The following is a 26,234-nucleotide window of genomic DNA, read 5'->3' on the forward strand; positions in this document are numbered from 1 at the left end:
CGGAACACGGCACAAGGGCCCAGCTTAGCTATTCTTAAGTGTAAAGAAGGGAGACAAGGCTAATTGGGTGGGTTAAAATATTACAAAATACATATTTAGGTACATAGGAAGTTATTACCGTGGGACCAAGACCATTTTCACACATGATATTTAAAAGAGGTTCCTGCTGCAGTCATTTTTTGCGTGATGCGAATTGTAAAACCAAAATTGGCCTGAATGCTCATTCACATTTCAAATGACACTACTCTACTCCTTTCTCTTTAGCATTAATGGTGGTCAGTTGTTGAAATAAATGGTGTAAGAGGAGCTCAAAACAGGACCCAAAATCCTCCAGCATAGCCAGTGAAATCCCTTCAAGAGGGATTCGTGTGGAAAGAAAAGCCATCATAGCTTGGAACCTGAGAAGATTCCAAATTTGGGAGGGGGGCAGGTCCACTGTGATTTCGTGTGTGTATAATGAATTAATGTTTCCCCTAAATGTTCAATTTCAACTGAAGGTCATAGCAAGGGCCTCTGTATTTTAGTACTGAGCTTGCTATTGACAAGTTCTGGCCAGGTTCTTTTTTCATTCAGCCTCACTGGCAGAGAAAGGGCGATTTCAGTACTTTATACTGAATTAACATGTACAAATCAGCAAGAACAGTGTTACCAGATGTGTTCCCATCATGAGTCAAGACTTCAAAACTCCACAGACTGTCATGGTTATGCATTATTGCCAGATATCCAAGCTTTGTATCGCTTTACAGAACAGATGCTACTACTTCAGTGTGTCTTAAATTTAAAGGCACAATACGAAAACAACAGGAATTTTGCACACGAGACTTGCTTCCTTGCTTAGATTGGTCTATAATATGAATATAAAATCTACATTGGCTAGAACGCACAATTTTAAAATAGATTCCCTTCCACACTGTATCCCTTGTTAACCACATTCACACATTGCAGACAGCACAAGAGAGATTCACAAGTGCTTTTTAGTGTTGGGGGAAATGACCTTTGCTACTGTTTTTCCCCAGGCAATATCCATAGGAAATATGCCCTCAGGCTTGCAGATGAAGTGTCAAACAAGGAATTGGCCTCAAAATCCTCAGACCCTTTCTCCAACCTGTGCTAAATAGTACACAAGAACACTTGGCTACTCCATACAGGCCCACCACATCTTGTCTCTTACAAAAGTGCCTGTCAGGCCCACTTCCTGACTCTTATAAATGTATTAATTACACTTACAGCTTCCTTTGGGTAACTCAAAGCAGGCCATATGGGGCTCTCAGACAGTTTCCCCTCCAAGCACTGACCCTGGCTGGCATCCACATAGATTAACTGTATATAACAGCACCAAATGCCCTTACGCTTGTGGGGTATTTGGACAGCCTTGTATCCATCTTTCCAATGAGCTGGGGCTTCCTCGGGGCACAAAACCTCACTCAGGGACTCTGAACAGAGGGCACAATAGATCCTCCTGTTGGTCAGGGAACATGGTAGGCCAAAGTCCCTGTGTAAAGAAGGCTGTGTTCCACTTTGCTCTCCGTTGTCACCTTGAAGCAGATGCCTCTCTACCTCCCACTGAAGAGGCTCAGCTGCGCAGGAGAGGGATATTTATGGCATTTTTGCCAGACTTGTGTGCCTGCCTTTGCACTAGCCCTTTCCTGAAGCCTGGTGAGAAATGAGGAGGTCTAGGAGTTTCCCTCAGTGACACAGCCAGGAAAGGGTTGGAAGGTGGAGGGCAAAGAAGTAGAGTCAGAATGCTTCCTACCATGCAGAGCAAAACATAATTAGTAAGGAACTGGCAAATACGGAAGCTTGGCCTGGAGTTCCAGTGCAGCAGGACATCCATACAAGTTCTGTGGAGCTGGTAGGCCCAGAGAGAATAGCTTTCATTGTACAGTCTTTGCAAAGTCTTCCTCAAGTACTGAACTGCGACGGCTGTGGAGGTAGGTAGGGTGGGGGAGCTGCAGAAGGAAGTGATAGACAATCAGAATATGGTCACCACAAGGAAAGTCTCCCCTATATTAGGGGTGCAATACCTCAGGCCTGGAGGCCATATTCATTACTTCTGAGGTTCCCCAGAGGGCCACACTCCTTTCCCCAACCAAATATCATTGGGTGGTTTCACAGCTTTTGTACAGTTTTTTCCCCATTCTAAAAGGCTGAAATGCTTCTCCTAAGGCTTGGGTTACTGGTAGTAAAAGCTTTAAGATAAAATATGCTGATATTTATGGTATTTTGGCCCTGCCTCCTTTGCCTCCACCCCCTTTGAAACCGGCCCCAACCACCACTGGAATGTGGCTCCAAAATTCAACCCTGGGGTTGAAAGATTTCCATTGGGCGGTGGCATGGACGACTCTTCTCTGCAGTGGTGTCCACTCTGTGGAATGACCTCTGCTCTGAGGTATGTCAGGCCTCAACACTGGCATGTTTTAGGCTGAAAATGTACCTATTGGTTTTTCCCCAGCCATGAGGTAATTTTGAACCAACCATTAATATTATACTTCCGTGTATTTTTTTTTTTTTTTTTTGGTATTCCTTTGTAAACCACTTCATGGGTTGTTCAATGAGAAGCAGTATTTAAATATTGCTAATAAGAATAAATGCTAGGGATATCGGGAGAAATCCGTAACGGATTCAAATGAATTTGGATTTCTATGAATACGACCTGCAAATTCCACAGCAGACCAGCTTTTGTGAGTCATGCAGTTTCCGCAAAGTCGTTTTTCACTTTGGGAACAGAATTTCAGTTAACGCGAATTAGCACGAATGCACATTAGAGCGAATAGTGGGGGGAATCTGATTTTAGAAATCCAGTTCCATCAATGACAGAATGAAAGACACTTGACAGTCCCTGAAGCACAGATGGAATGGATTCAGCAAAATCCGTATATCCCTAATAAGTGCACAAGGGTAAGAATCCTTCCCACCCCACCCTGATCAGCCGAAAGTCATCCTCTCAACCAGTCCCAGTAGAAGCCTCTGTCACTTAAATCATCTAGTTAACTTTGGTCCTTGCCACCCACCCCACATTTCCCACAGCAGCTTTTAAGAGTTTTATTTTAAGGGCAGGCTCTCTCTCTACAATGGTAGTGGACAAGACAAAGGGCCTGGTCAGACAACACACTAAGCCATGGTTAGGCTGCTAACCCTTTTGCAGCAAGTGGTTAGTGAGCATGTTTAAACTGTGGTTATGTAGCCACCATGGTTAGGGATGGTTCACACGACATGCTAAGCCATAACCTTTATCTCAAAACGCTTAACCATCGTGGTTTAACGTGTTGTCTGAACAGGGCCAAAACTTCAAGTTCTATTTACCATCACTTCATACTCTTTTCTTACCTGTGGGGTTGTAGTATGGTGGTCCAGAGGGGTAGAGAGGATACTGTGCAGCTGGAACCGTAGGGGGATAGGGAACCACAGGTGTATATCCAGGGTGAAATGGTGCTGGCCCTGCTTTGGGATCCATAGGGTAAGGGCCTGGAGGGTGAGCAGGGTAGCCAGACAATGGAATCTCCTGACCTGGTGAAAGAAAACAGACACAGTGAGAATGTGCCAGACTGATGATTCTTCAAGAGAATCCTGTAAGTCAGGAGAGCAGAAACAAAATGTGGTGGGGGGTCCAAATTACCTTCATGAGCCACATAACATCAGTGGACACGGCCATGCTCATTGACATCAATGCACTATTCATCTATTTTGCCTTTCTATGGGGCTGTGGGAGGCACAGAGCTCTACAGACCCGATACAGAACCTCCACAGGGGGGATTAGGCCTATAGGGCTGGGTTTCCACATTCCTGCTGTAAATGATCCCCTGACTCCACAGAGGGCAGCTCCATTTCAGAGATGCCTGTCCCCAAAATCTTTTAAGTAAATATCACCCCATTCCCTAAAAATGGTGAGCAGACATCAGGCTTGCAGGATCTACCTTGTTTTTTACTAGGAACCAAAGATCCGCCAACAAAGAACTGGGGCAAAATAAATTTCAAATTCATTAATTCTGAGCCCAAGAATTTGTTTTGAAGTCTAGAATTGAATGGCTACCCGAAAATCCACTCCTGGTTATCAGTAGCTTAATTGGAAATGTGTCATTTTATTGCTACTATTGTTAAACAATTGGGAGTCAGAAATCCTTGCTGATCTGCAAATCACAAAGAGATCTATTGTGACATCCAGGTCTATCTTCTGCCCGCTCCTAAAGAATACACTATAATGAGAAATTCCCAAGGGTAGCCCCACATCCACCCACCTGGCTATCCCCAAAGACATCGCATGGACTTGGACTATTTAAATTAGTGGTGGGTGCGTACAGCCCATGAGTGAATTTGCAGGGTGCCCTGAAATTTATTTCTTAAGAAAAACATTTGGAAGGGAGGGGCAGCCACAATAGTACAAAGTGCCCAAAGGGTAAAATTTAGCTTGTTTGGACCCCACATTGTGTAGAAGGGTCCAGGGGACAAAAATGCCCCCTGGCCTCCCCAAGTTGCCCACTTCTAATTTAAACGTACCAGATAGTGTAGTGTAGTATCAGGGCATGAAGAACCACTGAACTGTATCTAATGATGGCTTAGCACAAGCTAACTTTAGCTGATTTCTCCTACCCAGTTAAACCCCCACCCTGAAAAATGGCTCCTGGGGGGTGAAGTATGGGACATAGTGCACAGGGTTGCAGTAAATAAGGGGGAGTGGCAAAAATTGGATGACCCAAGTCATGTGACCAGAAAGCAGAGGTGAGCAACAGGTGACACTCTCAGCCTTTTTGTGGCCCCACTGCCGTGCCACAGCTGGGAAGAGTGCACAACCTCTTTTAAAGCAAAATCATCACTTTCTTTGTCAATGCAATGGCAATTTGGCTGACAAGTATATGAGCACTCTGGGGTTAGGGGTGGAGCCTAATTGTTCTGGGGGTGCTGTGTGACCCCAAACCTCCAGACGTTACCCAATCTTGTGCTAAGTCAAAGCCACTATTGGATACACCCCACTCACTCCATGATACTGAATGCCAATCTCAGGCCTTCAGATTTGAAAGACTCCCAAAGCAGGGAAGTGCAGGTTCATCAAACCAAATTGCTTCAATAAGTTTCGATGTGTGACTGCAGAAGCAGATTTATTTTGGGGCCTAAGAGGACAAAATGTCCTCATAGGCTCTGTTACTCCTCTTTCTGTGTTTGCTGTCCACACATGCAAAGAAAAAACACACAAGTTACCTGCAAGCAAGTGCCCCAGTCTATCAATGAGTGGATCTACACGTAAATAAGGGTTTGAGTTGACTGTATATACTATATAACCAATGCAGAACTGATTAGACAGCATATCCAGATGGAGCATACACAGTATTTATTTATTGTTTATTTATTACATTTTTATACTGCCCAATAGCCGAAGCTCTGTGGGTGGGTCACAAAAAATTAAAACCATGAAGAACGTAATAAAATAACCAACAATCTAAAACACCAATACAAAATACTGTATAAAAAGCACAACCAGGATAAAACCACCCAGAACAAATTGTTATAAGATTAAAATACAGGATTAAAACAGTAAAATTTAAATGTAAGTTAAAATTAGGTGTTAAAATACTGAGAGAATAAAAAGGTCTTCAGCTGGCGGTGAAAGGAGTACAGTGTAGGCACCAGGCAGACCTCTCTGGGGAGCTCATTCCACAGCCAGGGTGCCACAGTGGAGAAAACCCTCCAGTATGCTGGAGACCAACATCTTTTGGTAGACTAATGCCTTAGAACTCCAAAGGAGACAATGCCAGATGTTATGTGAGGATTGCCTTGCTGGAACAGGCCGAAGATCCATCTAGGCCTAATCTATATCAGCAGCCGTTTGGGAAGTGGGGTTTCCAGCTTCTGAGATCGTTCCTCAGGGGCCAAACATCAGCAAGTTCTCCCAGAAGTAAAGGAGAGCCGTCCCAGGTGATTTATTTATTTTTACTACTCCTATCGCTTGTGCAAGAGCAGTGGTGCACTCCTCTGCAAAGCTGTGATTTTTTAAAAAAACAAAACAACTCGGCGCTGGAAGAAGCCAAGGCCCCTCTGAAACATGGCAAAAATGCTCTCCCCCTCACTCTCAATACCCATGAGCTCTCACCCCACTGATCCCCACTACTCGTGAGGAACAGCGACAACCTCGGGAGGGGGGGCCACACTGCCTGCAGACCACAGGATTGTCCCGAGAGAGGGGGGGAAACAGGGAAAGCAGGCACTGATATCCCGGGAAAACAGAGTGGTCATCCCTGGATCACCACAGGAGTAGGTGAACATCATGTGGCGTGGTAGGAATGCCCTCGATACTATCCTGGGATAAGAGGCAGGTGTAGATTAGGCCTTAGTCCACCACTCTTTGGGTGCTTCCAGGTGGAGGGCTCCTAGCGCTACAAATTAAAAGGCATGAATTAAAAGTCATTAGGCAGTTATTCTGTATTTTCTCCTTAGTGGATTTTCTGCATTGAGAAAAAAAGACAGAAGCAGCGGAGGGAAAACATGAGAGATGAGTTGAAGACAACAACATCTGGAACCTCTGTAAAACTCCCTTAATTAGGCAGGACAATGGTGCCTTAAAAGCCTCCTCTGGAAGCCTTCTTATTCCTTAACATAGGTATGCAGATGCCCCTGGAAAGGTTCCTTATCAGAAAGCACATCTGAGCAATATAAGCCCCATTGCAAATACGGATACAATTTACTATATCAAATTGGCTTAAAGGAACATTAAATTCCCCAAATAAACCAACCTGGCGCCTTCCAGATGTCTTGGACTTCAACTCCCACCATCCTCAGCCAGCCAGACTGGGAAAGGCCACTCTATGTTATAACATCTCTGCTATGAGACATGGATATATTCTCTAGAACAGTTTTAAAATTAAACCATATTCCATATTTTGAAGCACGTATGCCTCTTAATCCAAATCTCAGAAATTTGTAAAACTTCTCTTGCAGTTTTTTGTAGTTCCCTAGATGTGCATGAGCTTACACATCTAGTTGCTTTTTGTCAGTTGCCTAAAGCACTGATATTTGCAATGTTTTCAAACCTGTGACTTATTAGGATGTTTCTACAAAAGCAGATATATTCAGAATCTGAAAATCATGGATATTCACACCATCTCTAGTCTTAACCTAGACTGTGAGCAAGAAAGTGTTGGCCATGACAGCAGGGCTTCACCTACCTTGATAGGGAGTCTGAATGTGATGTCGTCGCTGGTACAGGTAGCAACAGGAGCACAGGAAGCAGCAGACAATGGTGGCAACGATAGCCACAAAGAGTATCACGGCTGAAGCAATGCCAGCGATTGTTCTGGGACTACAAAAGGCACAGATAGAGAAGATAACTGGGGTGTGCATACTACAGCAACTGATACCAGCCCAGACACTAGAGATCCCCTCTAAGAGTAGACTATATTGAGATGGAAATACCAATGGGAGGAAATTTTCCCTCCCTTTCCCCATCACATGGCTCCCTTCAGTCTATCTTTGCTGTTATGTTGGCTTTATGAGCATAAGATATGGCTGTGATTCTTGCAAGAGCCCACAATGGCAGTTCTCTCCAAAGGCCCAATATGGTAGCTGTACCAAAATTAAGGGGATAGCAACAAAAGTAAGAAGGGCGTGTGACAATGCAAAGAGAGCAGGCGCTGCTCCAAAGAGCCCTGCCAGTCGCTCCCTCACTGCGGTAAATGCCAAAGCAGGAAAGTGGCTGGCACCAGAACAGTGGCAGTGGGCCCTCCTGCTAGGTGCAGCCAATTTGCCACTCCTCCACCTGATGTGAGTGTCTCACCCTGCTTCATGGGAGGGCCAGCCCTGGGTGTGTGTGTGTGTGTAACTGATCATGGAGAAGGGTTAAAAGAGGGGAGGAGAAAGAAGTTTCAGACTGAGATAATCTAATGGAGAAGAAACAGACGCTTTTTGGAACTGTAAGAGGATTTTGAAGAAGTGAGGGTTGAGCAAATGCAGAGGTTTGGGAAGAAAATGAATGGAAAGGCTTAAAAACAACAGGCAGTTCCAAAGCTGCAGATGGGGTGGAATATTAGGAAAAAATAACAAAAATAAACAATAATGGCAAGATTAACCTCATCTGCTGACTTGTGAGCACTGTTAAGCCTGTTCTGGAAAAACAAGGAGAAACAGAGATAACAGTGAGAGGCTGTTTTTCTGAGCAGCAAGCATAAGGGGTCTTCCTGGATGGAAAGAATCCTTTCTAAAAATCCATGGATGTGGGATGCTTTTTTTATCCTTCCTCTCAGGTTCCAGTAATTGAAAACATACAAAACAACTCCTCACTTCAAGATTGCTCACCAGATGTTGGAAAATGGATTTTCAGGTGCCAGACATTAGGAGCAGCAAGAAGAAAATAGCTTTTCTTTCTCCTCTGTGGGGTGAGGAAAATGAGGGAGGGATTGATGGGAATTAGCACAGCTATTTCTGGCTATTACAGATTGAGGAAAGAAAGATAGCCAGGATCTGAGCAGGTGTCTTAAACAAAGGGGCTCACTAAGGTGACAAAAGGTCAGTCAAGCAGACTTAGCATGACAGACTTTGACTAGATCTACACTACTGCTTTATTGAAGTGCACTGATAACTGTTGGGGCATAACCCACATTCCATATACCACTTTCATAGTGTTATTTCCCGCTTTTTATCCCACATTCGTAATGATTTCACACAAGGTGTAGATCTGGCTTTTATCCTTTGTCTCTCATTTGAAGCAAAAGCTGTCCTTTCCCCTTCTAATGCTTTTCTGAAGCAATACTGGGGAATTTCAGAGTATCACAGCTTATAAAAGTGTTTTAAAAATACTTTAAAAGGTTAAACGAAGTAAATTGGCTAATATTTTTTCCTTCAACATCAGCATAAAATATTTCTTTATAGAAGGTTCTGTGGCTGTCATCCTAACATAAGAGCTGAAATTTGCAAGTGTTAACACAGAGAAATTAAGGCATTCAGTGGCTGGCCAGCAAGTTGCTTGCAAGAAGTCATGTAGTCCATTTCACTTGGGATGTGTAGGGCCTGAATATCTTACTGGAACTTGCTAGCCTGCTTCCCTCCAAAACGAAGAAAACCAGTCCTCTTCCAGATACAGCTCCCTTCCTTCCTCCCACAAATAGCAAAAATTGGTGGGTGCTTTGTAACAACTGGGTTCTTGGCATTATATAGATGAATCACGTGACAGATTACTTTCAGCTATTCTTAAAAATTGACCCACCCCCATACCCACAATAACATATATAACTATCACCATTTCATGCATGAGCTAACACTGAAAGAGAGGGTCAAGTCCTCCCACCTCTACTACTCTTTTGAGACCCTGCATGTAGGTTAAAGAGCGTAAAGGGTTAACTTAATGAGGACATCCACAGGAAGCCTTGCCCAACCAGCTGGGAACTCCATGAGGGCAGCCTGGAAACATACTGGATCTAACCATCTTTGAGGCAGAGTGTTTTAATAGGTTCCTTCATCTTCGCAGAGATGGCGGGCTTTTCTACATGAGACTTTCAACCTGCACCTTTACTGAGTCTTCTTCTTCCAGATTGTTTTGGGTATTAAGATCAACTCCTTTACATTTGTCTTTTTCCAGATGTTTTTCTTTCTCTGCCTTTCTATATATTCCATTATACAACCACTAGGTGGTGCTATGGTAAAGCAGAATTGCACAATTATGAAAGACTTCTATTGTGCCATTCAGGGAAAAAAATACCATATTTTCCTCGTTAGGGAAAAAACCCTCAGTAATGGTTGTAAAACACAAGAGAGGCCCTGGAGGAGGAGGAGGAGGAGGAGGAGGTTGTGTAAAGGACGTGCAATCACAAGCACATAATAAAAGCGTCCTGTAGACAGGTTCTACAGAGTCGGTGAGGCTCACCCTCACTAGTGAAAGATCATACTTATTAGGGGTGTGCTCCGCTCCATTTCGGATCCCCAAATCTGAAGCGCAGCGGGCCGATCCACACCTCCGACGCCCGGTTCTGGAGCGGAGGAGGTGCAGAACGGTTCGGAATGGTTCAAAGCGATTCGGACTGTTCTGAAGCTCTGGACCCAGGTAAGTGGGGGAGGGGAGCCTACCTGGCTCCCCCATCCGCCACCGTGGTCTGTGCAGTGACGACAGCAGAGCCAGGTAAGTGGAGAAGGGGGGCTTATCTGGCGGCGACGGCGGAACCAGGTAAGGGGGGAGGGGGGTTTATTTGGCTCCGTTGCAGTCCGCGTGGTGGCTTCAACTGAGGCCCAGGCCTCAAGCCAGGCCTGCTTCCGGCTTGAGGCCTGGGCCTCAGTTGAAGCCGCCACCCGGACCGCGACGGAGCCAGGTAAGTGGAGGGGGGGCTTACCTGGCGCCGGCACCGCCACTCCATGCAGCGACAGCGGAGCCAGGTAAGGGGGGAGGGGGGGCCTATTCAGCCACCATTTTGTCCCTCCTTCCCCACTTACCTGCCTTCGCTGCCTGCCGCCGAGGCAAGTAAGTGGGGAAGTGGGGGCAAAATGGGGTCGGAATCTCAATCCAGCCCTCTGGATCTTGCTCCGGATCCGGTTCCAGGGGAGGGTCGGATCGACCTGAACTGGTTTGGGGTGGGGGGATGCACAGCCCTAATACTTATGACATTTGAGATTTATTCCTGAAGGGAGATTTTCATGCTGAGCTATGATCTCTGCACTTTAGACCCAGAGTACAGGTGAGATGTGCAAACTCCAATGTGCATGCTTATAATTAATATACAGTCATAAAGGGATGTGTGAATTTGATCGGAGCAAGAGGGAAGTGGGTACTTCGCCCTTATGTCACAGACTGTTTTCCCTGATCAATATCTCCTCAGATAAAGAGCAGAGATTTTGATGGTAAAAACAACTCAGAGGAAAGGGCAAAGCACACACCACACTGTGCTGACCTGATCAGGTTTCTATCCCCACCATCACCAGGCACACACATGGCTGCATCTCAGTAACCCAAAGAAGTGAGGAAGACTGTTCACATCCCTCCCCTGTCCCATCTACTTCAGCCCTTTAGGGATGGATGATGCTCCAACTTGTCTCTTCCCGCCCCCTTCCCTGAATCTGTCATTCTTACCCAAATGCCATGCAGTGCTTTTGCTGCCGCTCAGTGAGGAGTTTCCGGGGGTCCATACAGCAGTAACGTTGATAACAGTCACCACAGCAGAAGGAGGGGAAGTTGCAGTCGAAACCAGGGTGCCAGGAGCCATTTCTGTCCATGTACCACTTGCAGTCCTCATCGGCCAAGACTGGGAAAGATTGAAGAAGCTGGTCAGTGGTCTAAATCTGCTCAGACAACCACCCAGGAGAACAGTGATAAGCCTGCTAAGAAACAATGGTGGGACAGCACATGGGCATCCCACAGGTTAGCCTCTGGGGAATGAGCCTGTGGCTTGCATTCAAAAGCCTTCCCACAGTTTGTAAAATAGATAACTGTGTTGGATTCAGCTTATTGTTTAGCCAGAAGATTGCATAAACAATCTTTCTTAAAAAAAGAAAGAAAAAGACAATACATCTGGGCTGTGGAATCTCAAGACCAGGGTCCCAATCCGCCCCTGCAGAGTTCCCCACATGCAAACCGAGAAGGACCTTGTAAGTAAATTACTCAACTGAATAGAACTGGAATGTTATGCAATGAAGGCTGAATGCTATACACACTTTATTACATAATAAATGCGCCCTATGGGTTACACAACATAAAAGATACACTTTGAATAAACAGAATAATGAACAATATGAACACAGTTGATTCTAAGTAAATGGGCATATAATAAACCTAATTGTTATAGAAAGAAAACTGATTACAACACTGAAATTAATTTTGATAGGTTGACAAATAATGCTCAATAAGTAAGTAGACGACAACTCCGGATTGTGTTGTGCATTTCAATACTTCATCAGTGAAACTATTCCAGGTCACAATCTGTATCAATTACCCAGAAATCTTTGGCTGCCTTAGTAGCTCCTTGTTAAACAGGCTGGAGTGTCTGGTATTTCCCACGAGGAGAATAAGGAAAGAGTTCAAAGGGCCAGGCTGATAGTCATCAATCTTTGTGGCCTGAATTTTATTTTTCCCACCCCCAAAATAAACACCACCCACTCCATTATGGAAATTCCTGTTACAGTATTTAACTACTGAGCACTATTATTGCACAGCTGTAATTGTACGTGGAAATGGAAAAAAAACAACCATGTAATCATGTGGGTTGTCTCACACAGTCAATAAAAGCAACCTTGGATTTTCTAAAACAAATTAAGGTTTCATGAAAACCTGTATAGCTTATTTAAACATAAGAGTATAAGAAGACTTCTGTCAGATCAGACCTAAAGCCATATCTAATCCAGCATCCTCTTGTGGCCCATTTAGCCCCATAAAAAACAAAAACTCAATACAAACTATAGAGAAAAACTAAGAAGGGTGCCTTTTCTGTTGTAGCATCACGGTTTTGGAATGAGCTCCCCACAGAGGTTAGTCTGGCACCTACTCACTGTGGTCCCTTTGGAGACAGATGAACGCCTTATTTTCCCAGGCATTTTAGAACTTTTCAACAGGAGGCATTTATTGTGTGCTTGTGATTCCTTACCCACAGTTGTGTATGGGCTTTTAAGACGACACTGTGATCCTCCAGTTCCACTTCTGTTTTTTTCAGAGCACTTTCCCATTTTTTTTAAATAGGAATAGTAGGATATTATTTCAGAACAGGGAAAATAGCACAGTTCCTCCTTTTGTATTTCAGCTATTCCTCTATAGCACAGCTCCACCTAGAGGTTATGTAGTGGAAAAGCAGGACAAGAAAAGCTCTTTACTAGCTTGGATCTCAATTCTACGACAAAACTATACGTAGATACAGTGATTAATACCCTACAGTTTCTGTAGTTTTTAAATATGTTTCTGTATTTTAAATCTTTGCACTTCTGCTAGGTTTTATTTTAGTTATTATTTTTAATTTTAATTTTATACTGTAGTTTTAAACTTTTAGAATGTTTTATCGTGTTGTATTTTATGGTTTTAATTGTTGTGAACTGCCCAGAGACCTTTAGCTATTGGGCAGTATAAAAATTGAATAAATAAAGAGAGAATGCCATCTCAGACTTGAGATCTGTTGGAGGAGCCCTCATCTGCATCCCACCAACACAAGACATAAGCTATGGTGGGACATGGGAGAGGGCTTTCTCTGTTGTGGCACCCTGACTGCGGAATGCCCTCCCCTTGGAGGCCTGGCTGACGCTGGCGCTAGTTTCATTTCGGCACCAAATTAAGACATGGCTTTTTAACAAAGCCTTTGTTGGCTAAATTCACCAAGGCTGCACATAGTTTTAATTGGTTTTTACCATTTTTAAGTTCTATACTGGTTTTAGCTTGATTAATGGTTTAATTTGTTTTTAGCTGTGTATATTTATTGTTTTATATTGTTTGTATGATTTTATCTATACACTGTCCTGAGATCCTTGCGATATAGGATGGGATATAACTTTTTAAATAAATAAATGAATAACCTCCAGTTAAAGACTCCCTTAAGCTCACATTGCTCATTACATGCCTATACTTGAAAGTTATATTTCTGTGTGAACAAGGACATGCAGCAGCAACAATCCATATTTTATTTCCTAACTGGTTTTCTTGCAAGACAAATATGAATTCCATGGGGCCATTCTGCCACTAAAATAAAGAGATGAGGGGCAGATACTGGAGTCACATCCACGTGCTTACTTCTTGGAAAAATGTATGAGCGTGGGAGCCCATCCGTAAGGGAGGAAACATGTAGATCATGTTACACAGACACAAGTAGATTGTGTTACATCAGACCTGGCCATGAGTTAAGAGCAGTGGGGAAGAGGAAAGTAGAACTCCTATAGTTGCTGGGACATGGAGGTTGGGCAGCTGCTCTGCTTTTATATTGCCACGTAGAGTGTCAAATGTTGGAGTTCATACTCATGTTCCAAGTCTCCTTCCCTTCAAAATGTGATCTCCAGATATGGAACATGAGCAGCTGTCTTGGAATGGCTGGGAGTGATGCCCAATCTGCTCTCTAAACACACTGCAACTTTAACAAACCTGACCCAGGAAGCCAAGACCAGCTCTTTAATCAGGAATCCATCCTCCCACGATCCCACCCCTCTGTTTATGACCCATTGGCCACAGCAACTACCACAAGCTCTGTCAAGTCTTTTAACAAGCTGTAAATGGCAACTTATATAAGAACAGAGCACTAGGATGCATATATTTAGCAGTGAGAGGCAGTTTCATATTCTGCTGACAATTATGGCATCAAGCTGCAAATCTAGACCAGCCATGCTTATTTTAACATATACTAATAATCTGAGATACACCAATGATTTTAAATGTATTATATATAGCAGGGGTGAACCTAAGAAAAGCCATCCTGGATCAGAACAAGGGTCCATCTACTCCTGCACTCTATTCACACAGTGGCCAACCAGCTGCCCGTGGGAAACCCACAAGCAGAACACGATGCAACAGCATCCTCTGGCTCATGTTCCCCAGCAACTGGTGCACACAGGCATCCTGCCCCTGGATACTGGAGGTAGCATATAGCCATCAGGAATTGTAGCCACTGATAGCCTTCCCATCCGGGAATTTATCTAACACTCTTTTAAAGCCATCCAAACATATACAACATCTGCAGCTCTAAAAACAAATCCTCCACATAGGAAAACATTCCCCTTCTCACTGCTATACAACATCTAGAAATATAATCTATGGCAGTGCATACCAAATTAAGATCTCAAAAGTAATGATCTGTAATGACTGAAGTAAATAAAAACAGTATTTATTATTTTATTCATTACATTTCTATACTACCTGGTAGTAAAGTTCTTTGGATGGTTCACAAAACAAAATATAAAACCATGCACTACAATAACATAGTAAAATAATATTAAAAACATCAGTTTAAAACCTAAGACCTATATAGGAACCAAGATAAAAGCCAGCAGAAGTGCAAAGACCTAAAAATGCACTGACAGAAAAACTGAAGGGTTAAAAAGCCTAAGAAAATTAAAAGGTCTTCACCTAGCACCGAAAAGACTATAACATAGGTGCCTGGCGAGTCTTTCTGGAGCAGGCATTCCACAACCAGACTGCTACCAATGAAAATGCCTTCCTTGGGAGCCACCCGCTGCTTCACCTCATTCAGTGGGGGCACTCAGAGAAGAGCCCCTGAAGATGCTAATACTCATGTACAGTGTCTTCTCTTTATTTCAGGTGTCTATTCTACGCTCTCCCCACCTCCAATCCATACAAGTCACATTATCACCTATAACTATCCTGCACTGACCTCTCTACTTGGCTACTGACTGGGAGGCTGCGTGGCAGGTTGCAGGGGGGCAGCAGTGGCTAATTCTGATGTCGCAACAAAAGCACAGAGTTTCTGGCACCGGGCTCGCCCCGTCCTCTTCCTGCCCAGATAGCAACCAATCAGGGGTCGCCATCCACCTGGCGACCTCTGCAGCAAGGCTAGAAAGTGGGAACACTGTACTCGCCTCACTCTGGAGAAAAAAGTTGGGGCGAGTCCCCGACTTTTTTTCTTTGGAGTTTCAATAGAATGCCTCGTAGTGGCTGAGAATCTGCGGCTGCGTCATTTAACTGACACAGCGCATATTCACAGCCACTGCAGCTTTGGGTGCATATAGACAGTGCCTGGACGACAAACAGGAGAATTCAGTGGCAGGGGTTTGTAGGGAAAAGTCCGTGTGACCATAGAAGCACAGAGCTGACAGACACCTTAAGATCACAACCATCTAGTCCAAAAATTGATGTGAACATATACTGAGTCTCAGGAAAGACAAACTTGTGGATCCGTGCCTGCATTGCTCGCTTGCTGAACGAGCACAAGCAGCAAGAAGAGCCAAGCTACGTGTTTGCTTCTGCTCTTCTGGTTCTTCTTTTTGCAGGAGAAACAGCTGCATTTCTCTTTCTCTCTCTCTCTCTCTCTGCAGACTACAGCTGCAGCATTCTTTTCCCTGGCACTGGAAGTTTGTAAATGTGCCTAGCCACCATTAATACTTTCCTCTTACTGTTTCTGCAGTTTTAAAGGGTTGAAGCATGCCGCAGGAACAGCTCTGCAATGGTGAACAGGCATGGCAACCCAAGCTTAGACTACTTACAGTATATTCATACGTACATTTTATTTATTTGCCAGCTGTGTTTTAGCCCCTTTTCAGATAATTATTGCTTCCCAAAGCAGATCATGTCTATTATTTAAAAAATAAAACAAGGACAGGCTGGCCCTTCCATCAGGCTTACAAACAAAAAAGACAAGACACAAAAGGGGAGTGGAAGGCAGGGAGGCGGAAGTGAGTTCCCAACATCTGTTCTTTCTCTGGCCAATGTATGGGCATACTTTTCAAGGCCAGAACAAGGTGATAAACTTTAAGAGGGCACTGAAATGACTTTGGGCCAGGCTGGTCTTCCCTTGCTGGTGTTCTTGCTCAAATAGCAAGAACTCTTGCTCCTGGGCCAATGGATTGGACCAGGGTGGTCTCTGTCCCCTTACTTCTGTTGTCCCAGGGCTACAGGCAGTTGAGACCAAGTGTTTTTTCCAGCAAGTAGGGGAAACAAGTTCCCTGCAGCTGCTCCTTCTCTGGCCAGGTTGGTCTCCCTTGGCTTGTTGTTATTCCTGGAAATCAGGGGGTGTAGCCTTCCAGCAGTCCTAGGTCCCCTGCCTGATAGCAATAGCCAGAATGTGTTTCCCTTCCCTTCTAGTCGCAGGACAACCCTCTGTTAGAGTAGAGTGTTCTTTCTGGCAGGGAGGGGGAAATGAGATCCTTACAACTGCTCCTACTCTGGCCAATGAATGGACATGAAAGCTGCCCATATGCAGAAAGATTTTAATGCATAGGCACCAGGAAGTAATGTCTTGTGTGCATTCCAGACAGAAAATTTACCACATACCTCCCTGTCTTAGAGCATCATCACATGGGGGAAACCGCGTTTGCTTACCATCGCTTCTCTGCCTGCAAGTTTGTCCCTCGTTACTTCCTCTTTTGACAGAGGAAGTAAACAACTTGCATGTGGCCCATTCAGTGGGCTGTTTTGACCACGCTGCTTCTCCTGCACACACCAAAAGATAGCGGCAACTTCCGTTGGTAAAAATAAGTTGGACTTACTGGGGTATTTTGTTGTCATGTGAAGAAGGCTAAAGGGGCGGGAGGTGCATGAGAGGTAGACGACATTGTGAGAGAGACCCGCGAAAATCCGGGAGTGCCCACTAATGAGCGTGCAATAAAACGCTTGTCTGATGGAGCTCCCATTTGCAACTGTTCTTAGAGGTGCTCAGGAAACAGACCTCCTTTTGCCTAGATTATCAATCCTTGAGTTTAATCACTCTTTAGTATTTTATGCAGAGATATTGCCGAGCATATCTCTGCATAAAACACTAACACTCTCTGTCGCAAGAGAGTGTGAATAATTAAAGTCCCTGGCACGAATTTCTTTAGTGCAGTAAAAGCGTCTCTCCCTTAAGTAGAACCGGGAAAAACACAACCATTACTTTAGTATTATTGTGGGGAGCAGGAGTATCCATATGATTTGCCAGGATGGGCTTCTGTGATAAAGGGGGTTCTGGAGAAGAAGCACAGACCCAGGATAATTAGAAACAAAAACCTGTAAACTGATAAGAACAGGCATGGATAAGAACAGTTATCCTATTATCTTCACCATAGGACTCTCTTAGGTGCTAGGAGGTGAATATTCCTAGCCCAGTTTCTTTTGGACCTACTTTGCTTTTTCATGGGTAAACATCATGGATCAGCTCAGCTTGAGTAAGCATCATTAAAGCTAGGCTGTCAAGCTAGGGAGTACTGTAGTAAATGATGATGTACCTGGCACCAGTCATTTGGTGGGAGTTGATAAGATTATGGTTACTGGCTCAGTGCTTCATTCTGGATTCATATACTGCCCATGAAGAGACAGCCATTCCTGCTTTCCATCTGTTACATTCTTCCCTTGCCAAGGAAAGTATAACCTTTTCAAAGAGATGCCAAATTTTCATAATTAAGAACATAAGAACACAAGCAGAGCCATGCTGAATCAGACCAAGGGTCCATCTAGTCCAGCATTCTGTTCACACAGTGACCAACCAGCTGTCAACCAGGAACCCACAAGCAGGACATGGTGCAACAGCACCTTCCCATCCATGTTCCCTAGCAACTGGTGTATATATGTTTACAGCCTCTGACGCTGGAATTGTGTGTGGCCTATTACATGGGATAGCATGGCAAAGTATACTATCAGAATGGATCTTTTGTGGATCCAGAAAGTAGAGAAATTTAATTTTCCAACCGACTAATGTATGTAGATGATGTTGTATGGGCACTCAAAACAATAGTGGAACCATCTGGCCGACTCCCCTCAAGGAATTTTCTGTATGAAAAAAGTCTTAATTAACCAGCCAAAGGCCAAGAGGGAGGCAGCCAACATGATAAAATTCTACTTTTATAGCTTGTAGATCTCAGAAGGGAGGAGGAGAACCTCAATATGGAAGTGCCCTCAGGTTATCTCTGAAGCAATACTTCAGCAATACTTTAATCAGCCATTAAAACAGTACCATGGACAGCACCACAAGGATGTACAATTGGATGCAAGCAACTTCCATTAAGCCCAACAAAAGGTAATGAACAAAAGACCCCTGGCAATCACTGCATATCATAGGTAGGTAGGTATAAACAAACCTATGGCAGGGCTGATAAATGGCTAACAAGTAACCCTGAACTAAATAAAAAATGCCCTTGATTCTATCAGCTTTTCAACCCTTCACATTCAACCAGCTACAAATCAGCCATGCTCGTGGTCACAAGTAGACCTATTTCTACTATCTCTACCATGGGACTTCTGTGTCCCTCTGATAAATGCTGGATGTATGAACATTTTCATCTGATCATCCCCAACTGGAATCTTCAGCTGTGGAGCCAACAGCTCCCCCCTCTCACCCACACCAATGGAGAGTTAATATTTCCTTGACCTTCTAAGAGGGTGGGAAGCAGCACCTTGGCTAGAACAACAGGGACATCTTTGGTTATTAGAAGCTTTTTCCTTCTGGATAGTTTTGTACTACCCAAAGATAGGATATATCTGTTCTCCAAAACTAAGTTTTTGTTCAAGTTGTTTCTCTTTTAATTCTATTATTTTTTCTTATTGTTACAGATAATTGGTGGTGATGTCATACAGTTGATGGATCTTTTGTTCTTATGTTCTGGAAATACCCAATAGTGGCCTCCTTTGGGGAAGAAGTCCTCAGATGCATAAACTTTGTATCAGAAAGCTCTCTAATATTTTATCTTAAATTATTATCTGCTTCTTGGAATGTTACATACAGTCAGCATACAAAGATTTTTCATGCCCTTTTGACTGCTAAAAGACTGCTACTACAACATTGGAAAGATAGAAGTTCACCACCTATAATGCAATGGACTGAAGACATAACAACACTAGCAACATTTGAAAGAGTGGCATATAGGTGCCATGTACAAATGGACTTATATTTGGATATTGGGTCTGCCTTTATTGAAGATTATGTTTACTTTACTCCTTCCCTCCTTTTTTCATTTAGAACATTGTAGTATTTCAAATTGAGCCTTTAAAGTAGGTAGTTACACTTGCATTTTTTGTTTTTTGTTTTATTGTTTGACTTTGTTAAAACTTACAGCAAAACTGATAAAAAAAGAAAAGAAAAACTGATCTTGAAAAATCTTAACAAACTACTAAAATGAAAACAAAAAAAACCCAAATAAGTAGCACCTCACTGCATAGAGAGTAATTTAATCCCAGAGACTGAATTCTTTTAACCAGCTGTTAAAGGGATTTGTGGGGGGAAAAACCCATATATATGATTGTACAAAATATTTCAAATAGTTATTTGGAAAAGAAAAGGCATTTGTGTTTGAACAGCTGCTTGTGCCATACAAGAGAGAATCTGGGGCCAATGGAGTTTCTTTCTTTCTTTCAGACCTGGGAGGGGGGTGCAATTTAAGGGAGAAAAGCAGCTGGGTGGGACTGTTTAAAAAACACACAGCTGCAAGCTGTGGTCCCAATGGTTAAACTAAAGTAATAAAAAAAATAGGATCACCTACTACACACTAGCCCATCAGGTAGAGATGATCCTAACAAGGAATGTTTGTTTGAGAAACAATATAGGCCAATGAAATGTCACATTGTAGACATGTTAAAATCTCTTAGCAGGAACAGTATTGTTTTTGTGAAAAGCAGCCGCAAGAGGATGGGCATTTTTCCCACCCCAAGGCGAATGAAAAGATATAGGCAGCTGTATATTTTCTATCATGAGTGGAAAATAGGGTGACCCTATGGAAAGGAGGGCAGGGCTTCTGTATCTTTAACAGTTGTATAGAAAAGGGAATTTCAGTAGGTGTCATTTGTATGCATGCAGCACCTCATGAAATTCCCTCTTCATCACAACAGTTAAAGCTGCAGGAGCCCTGCCCTCTTGACCAGATAGAAAAGAGAGCAGCTCTCCTGCAGCTTTAACTGTTGTGATAAAGAGGGAATTTCACCAGGTGCTGCATGCATACAAATCACACCTGCTGATATGTATGGGTTAATAATTGGTTGTCAGGTTAACTCTGGGTTGTTTAATTCACAATTAACCCATAGTGTCTGGGTTTGCATATCATGGAGATCAATTGCAGGTTGTATATTCAAAATGGCAGCAACACACAACACATCAAATCACAGGTTAATTAAACCACAATTTGCCACTTTTACATGAAAACAGGGCTGTTTTTTAAAGACATTTGTTTGCCATCTGTATGTTCTGTTGGAATATGTTGTGAGCAGCAACATAACTTTCTCCCCGAGGCAGCCTACCTACCCAGCCAGTGCAGCTGGGATATTGTACTACTGGTAAATGGATTGAGGCTTGTGGAAAACTTTTTACAGGGAAAGAAAAACAGAGGTATTTCTTGTTTTTTATTGTCTTGAATTGAAAAAAGTTATTTAAAAATATCTGAAGAGACTATATCTAGTCTCATTGGCTGCCTATACATTTCCGAGCCCAATTCAAGGTGCTGGTTTTAACCTATAAAGCCCTACATGGCTTAGGACCGCAATACCTGATGAGGCTTGCCTGGCGCCAACACGGTTATCTTTTAGGTGCCAGGTCAAGACTTTCCTCTTCTCCCAGGCATTTAACACCATTTAACAACGCTAAGTTAGTTTTTTAACGGACCCCAGAACTGTTGTTTTTAAATGGATACTGTTGTTTTTATACTGTTGCTCTTATGTTTTAAATTTTGTATACTTTTAATGTTTACTGTTTTTAACTTTTGTAAACCACCCAGAGAGCTTCGGCTATGGGGCGGTATATAAATGTAACAAATAAATACATCTAAACCATGGTCACCTGACTTGGGTTAGATTACTCCTTGACTGTAAGAGGCCAGAGTTACAAGGCTAAAGTGTTGCAGAAAGAAAGAACCAAAGCTATAGGGAAGTCTTTTCCTCTGGATAAGCATTTCACCCAGAATAATGGTGGGCTTCCCTACATCTTGAAAGCAGAAAAAAATAAATAAACACTGGGGTACAGAAAGAAAAGCTTTATTCTAGTAACTGTTATGAAAATGAAGGAAGAGGTAGAAAAGAAGTTACAGTCTTAAACCAACCAACAAAGGAAGATGTAACCTAGTAGCACTCTAGTTGCAAGTATAACAGAGTAATTAAAGAATGTTAAGGCATAATTAATCTATATTTTTCCCCAGTAGGCAGTCTGGTACAGTCCTCTGGGGATTGGGGAATCAATTGTCTCGCCTTTGAGAATTGCTGCATTAATAACCAGCACATCATAAGAAGTTTAGGATGTTTTTAGGATGTTTTAATAACGTATACTATGTTTTTAATTCAGTTTTATATATTTTATACTTATTGTGGTTCCCCACCTCGATCCAAATGGAGAGGCAGGTAAGAAATAATTTATTATTATTATTATTATTATTATTATTATTATTATTATTATTATAATTATTATTTGCAGTGTACACTACTGAGGACTGGCTTTTATTTATCTGGTGTATTTTTGGATTGCTCCTCTGCTCAACAAGTCCAGAGTAATATAACTTTCATTTATACATTAAACCATCAAAAATGGATAAAGCCAACCAACCACCACCACCCCACAAAAACCCAGACGCATTACAATGAATCTAAGAAGTGCTAATAGAATCAGAAGCATTGGCCATTAAAACCTCAGAGGAACAACAGAGATAAGAAACAACATCTTGAATTAGGCTCAGAAACAAACTGGAAGCCAGTCCAGGTTTTTAAAGATTGACGTTACATGGTGTGTCAATTCAAGCACATGCCAGAGAACAATTAGGCAACTGCATTTTACACTAACTGTAGTTTCCAGACACTTTTCAAGGGCAGCCCCTTAGAATAGGGGCAGCACATTAGAATAGTCCAAACATAATGCGGTTAAGGGTGCAATCTATGCACATTTAGACAGACAGAAAGTCCTACAACCCCCAGCATTCCCCAGCCAGCAATGCTGGCTGGATGATGCTGGAAGCTGAAGGACTTTTTTTCTGTCTAAATATGCACAGGGTTGTGCCCTACAGCATAGATCACTGTGGCCAGGTCCATCTTCCCCAGGAAGGGATTCTGCTGCTGTGCAATGGCAGTCCTGACCCTAGCTGCTTCCTAACCATCCAGGAGCAATGCTGGATCCAAAACCACCCCTAAGCTGCATACCTGATCCTTCAGAATGAGTGCCACCCCATGCTTTCACCTTCATGCTATTTGTTTTGCATTCAAAAGCAGTTCATGCAAGATCAATTGAGCCATAGCAAGTGCAAGTGCACTCTTGCCAACAGAGGCTTTACAACTGCAACAAGAGTTACGGAAAAGCAGATATATGCAGGTAATTAGATGGGCCTTAGCTTAGGGCTGCTTTGGATGGAGAAAGTCCCTTTGGGTTAATTCATGGTATCCTGAGTGAAAGAATCAGGTAGCAGATAATGAGAAAGTCCTCTGCCTTAGATGCTGGAAAGTTGCTTGCTAGCCGGAATGACAGTATTGGCCTTGATGGACCAATGGTGTGATTGAATACAGGCAGATTTCGTATGTCCATGTCAGTGGCCAGTGCTCAGCATCTCACTTGCACAAAAAGCACAAACACATTTCACTCTCAGCTCTTCTGTGGCATCTACTTGACATGTTAGCTTTCCATGTGCTTTTGACATAGGGTTGCATTAAATTATGTGATGCCCCACCTGCTTTCTGAAGTGATAGCATCCAGCATGTATTTTTCTGAATATCTGAATCAGTTCTTCAAGTTCCACACTGAAAAATAATCATCTTAACAGTCAAAGAAAAGGACATTGGCGGGGGGGGGGGGGGGGACACCAAAAACATCGTATCAGACAAACTCTACTCAGCGAGGTCAGATGATTCCACTTTTCCAGAATATAGCAATGAAGTATCGAGGGAATCAGGCTGAAGTTGCTAATTTCAAGCCACTATGTTCAGACAAGTCAAAGCACAATTCCGTATTTCTGCAAATAGCTCATGTATTTAAAGATCTCACACTAAATAAGGTATTTAACTTCCTTGGATCCCCTATAATTATGGGCTTAGCATCCTCCTTTAACCACAGACAAAAATAATTTATACAGAATCGTCATCTATAAAGAACTCAACAAGGACGTGGCAGGAAAGGCAAATAGGCCCCAGCTATGGGCAAATGCAGGTATTTGCATTTTCACTGGCTTCCAAGAGGACTGCTGGTGCCCAAGGAACTGGCATTAAAAGGCATGGACGGATGCCAGCTGCCACAATGGCTACACAGTGCAAATCCCCTGCATAAAATCCACAGATATGAATGAATATTCACATTCTTGCACAACTCCCATTCAATTCAACAGAGCATACTAGAAGTTTCATGGCTTGATAGTTGGGGGTGGGGCGCTGTACTTCCCTAGCTCCTAAGACTGGTTTGGGGATGAAAATGCCAATTGAGGGATACATTATTCATAGAGCCAAACCAAGATACTTTGTTCCCTAAGGCAGAGGAGCAAGGATCCTAAGCACCAGTCAAGGTACACAGTATCCAAAGCAGGCGAAGTTATTTTGGCACCAGAGGCAAAAATTATTTTTAAAAAAATATCTCACAAGTAACTCTCCCCCTTCCTGGCTATAAAAATATAATCATAATAAATTAATCAACTAATGATTTGTGCCCTTTCATGATACCCCAGATCTGCTGCCTACTTGCAAAAAGAGTAGTGGGCTCCTGCTCATGTGATGGCCATTTTTTACTCTACTCTCTAAATGCGTCTGACTTCATGGGGAAAAAAGGCAGTGCACCTCTGCACGGGCAAAGTAGAATGATGGTATCTTTCAAGAGAAAGATACCATCATTCAGAGGTAGACATTATTCCCAGGGCAAAACGCCTTAAGACATCGAGTCCAGATGCCAGACCCTCAAAATAACAAGCACGCAGCCGCGGCCAGAGAACACTCCCCACCCAACGCCCCACCCCTGCTCCACAGGCATCAAGATCTAGAACAGAAACTATCAACCAACGAGCCTTTCGTCCTAATGCCAAGCTGCTTGTGAGCTGGGTCTTGTCAATTCAGAGGCGACGGGGCCATTTTACACATGCTCAGAGGTCCTCTCAGTTCTTATATTGGCTGGATGAAACGCAGTTTGCTGTACCAACCCAGGATCAAATGAAGCTCTGCTTGTCTAGGCAGAAGCCCCCAAGGGAGCTTTCCTCGCCCCACTCCCAGACCCATAGTTCTAGGAGCGACGACAAAGAGCAGAGCTTCTGCTCCACGGATCGGGCCCCAAGCGAGGACTTGCGCGCGACGCGCTGTTCTCTCCCCGATCGCGTCCCGGGGGCGCCTCGCGCAGAGCAGCGTGCAGCCCGAGAGCCGCCTCCCACCCGCGTGGCCCGGGGGCCGCCGATGCCCTCCCTCTCCCCTCCGGCGACCTTACCGAGGGTTGCGGCAAGCAGGCTGCAAAGCACCATCCCGGCCAAGGCCCAGGGCGCTCCCATCGCGGCAGCTCCAGGCGGCAGAAGCCCAGCGTACCCCCGAGCGACGCTGCGGGAGAGGGCGGGTGCGGAGAAACCGGATCCGAGGGCGGGGGGAGACGCCTCCTCTTCTCCCAAGAAGGGAAGGACCAGCAGCTCCACTTCGCTCAGCCGCGGCGGGAGGAGCCCCCCTGGCGTGCCACGACCAGCCTTCCGGGGCTGCGGAGCTTGCCCGGCTTCGACAAGGTTTCCCAGCGAGACCTCAATCCTCTGGGGGCAGGGAGGGGGTGACCAGGGAGGCGGAGGGAGAGGGCTCTGTTGAGCCGCGAAGGGGTGAGCAACCTGTGGGCGTGGGCTTTCCCCTCAGAGCCCCAGATTTTGCGAAGTGGGGAAGGAGGGAGGGAAGCAAAGTCCCACCGCAGAATTGAGAGGAGCCTGTTCATTTGCTAACCGTATTTATACGGCGCCCAATAAGAAAGTTTTCCAGGCACCTTGCGATTACAATAAAACTGTAAAATACAAAGATAGAACATTATATTCGTGTGTGTGTGTGTGAAATGCAGTGTAAAAATGTCGGCATTAGAGAATAAAAACAGCCTATTACAAAACGCACAAGAAATACCAACATTGTTTTAAACCAGCTCTAAATTGGAAAATGTGGGAGTTTAAAATGTATGCATTTTAAAGACCAGGGAAAATTGAATTGACTTGGAGCTCCAACACACCAGCTTTTTATCGCACTGAGGTCCTGTCTTGTTTACCATTTTGTCCCGCAATCCCCACCCGAAGTCATCCCTGTCCTGCAGTCATCTTGCCTCTTCCCCTCCGTTTTCTGTGTTTTTCTAGGGCGGGGAAAGTGTGGTGCTTTTTCTCCATGCGGGATAAACCTGCCCTGCCATCCCGTGTATTGCTGTCATAGTGCTATGTCACAGAACATTTCTTCTTGGGGGCATGTGCACTGAAGGGCGGTCTTGCTGACGAAAGAGGAGGGCAAGGGCAGTTCTCCTCCAGCACGCCAAGTCGGTCAAGCGGACTTTCACTGCTCCAATCCCACTCTCGTTGCTCTATCATCCACCCATTTCAACTTTTTTTTCAGAACCGAAGGATTATAGGGTTGCACCCAAAATAAGTCCTGGATTACCCATATCGCCCATACAAATATAAACACTGGGAGACCAGTCCTATGAGAGCATTGTCTCTAAATCTATGCTTCAGTTTTGTGCATGTTCTCAGGAGTAATGCCCCCATACTAGACACTGCCAATAGAC

At 43.9% G+C, this 26,234-nt stretch overlaps 1 protein-coding gene across 1 annotated transcript; it reads right to left on the minus strand.

Moving 5' to 3' along the window:
• Positions 1–761: 761 nt before the first annotated feature.
• SHISA4 (shisa family member 4) lies at positions 762–25,048 on the minus strand. The gene is made up of 5 exons (XM_063144375.1): positions 24,930–25,048; positions 11,039–11,210; positions 7,155–7,288; positions 3,328–3,507; positions 762–1,949 (listed from the first exon to the last, which is right to left on the minus strand). The coding sequence occupies exons 1-5, from the start codon at positions 24,988–24,990 to the stop codon at positions 1,903–1,905; spliced, it is 594 nt and encodes a 197-aa protein (XP_063000445.1). The 5' UTR covers positions 24,991–25,048; the 3' UTR covers positions 762–1,902.
• Positions 25,049–26,234: the final 1,186 nt, after the last annotated feature.

This window comes from Elgaria multicarinata, chromosome 1 (assembly GCF_023053635.1).
Source record: "Elgaria multicarinata webbii isolate HBS135686 ecotype San Diego chromosome 1, rElgMul1.1.pri, whole genome shotgun sequence".
NCBI classification, from domain to species: domain Eukaryota; kingdom Metazoa; phylum Chordata; class Lepidosauria; order Squamata; family Anguidae; genus Elgaria; species Elgaria multicarinata.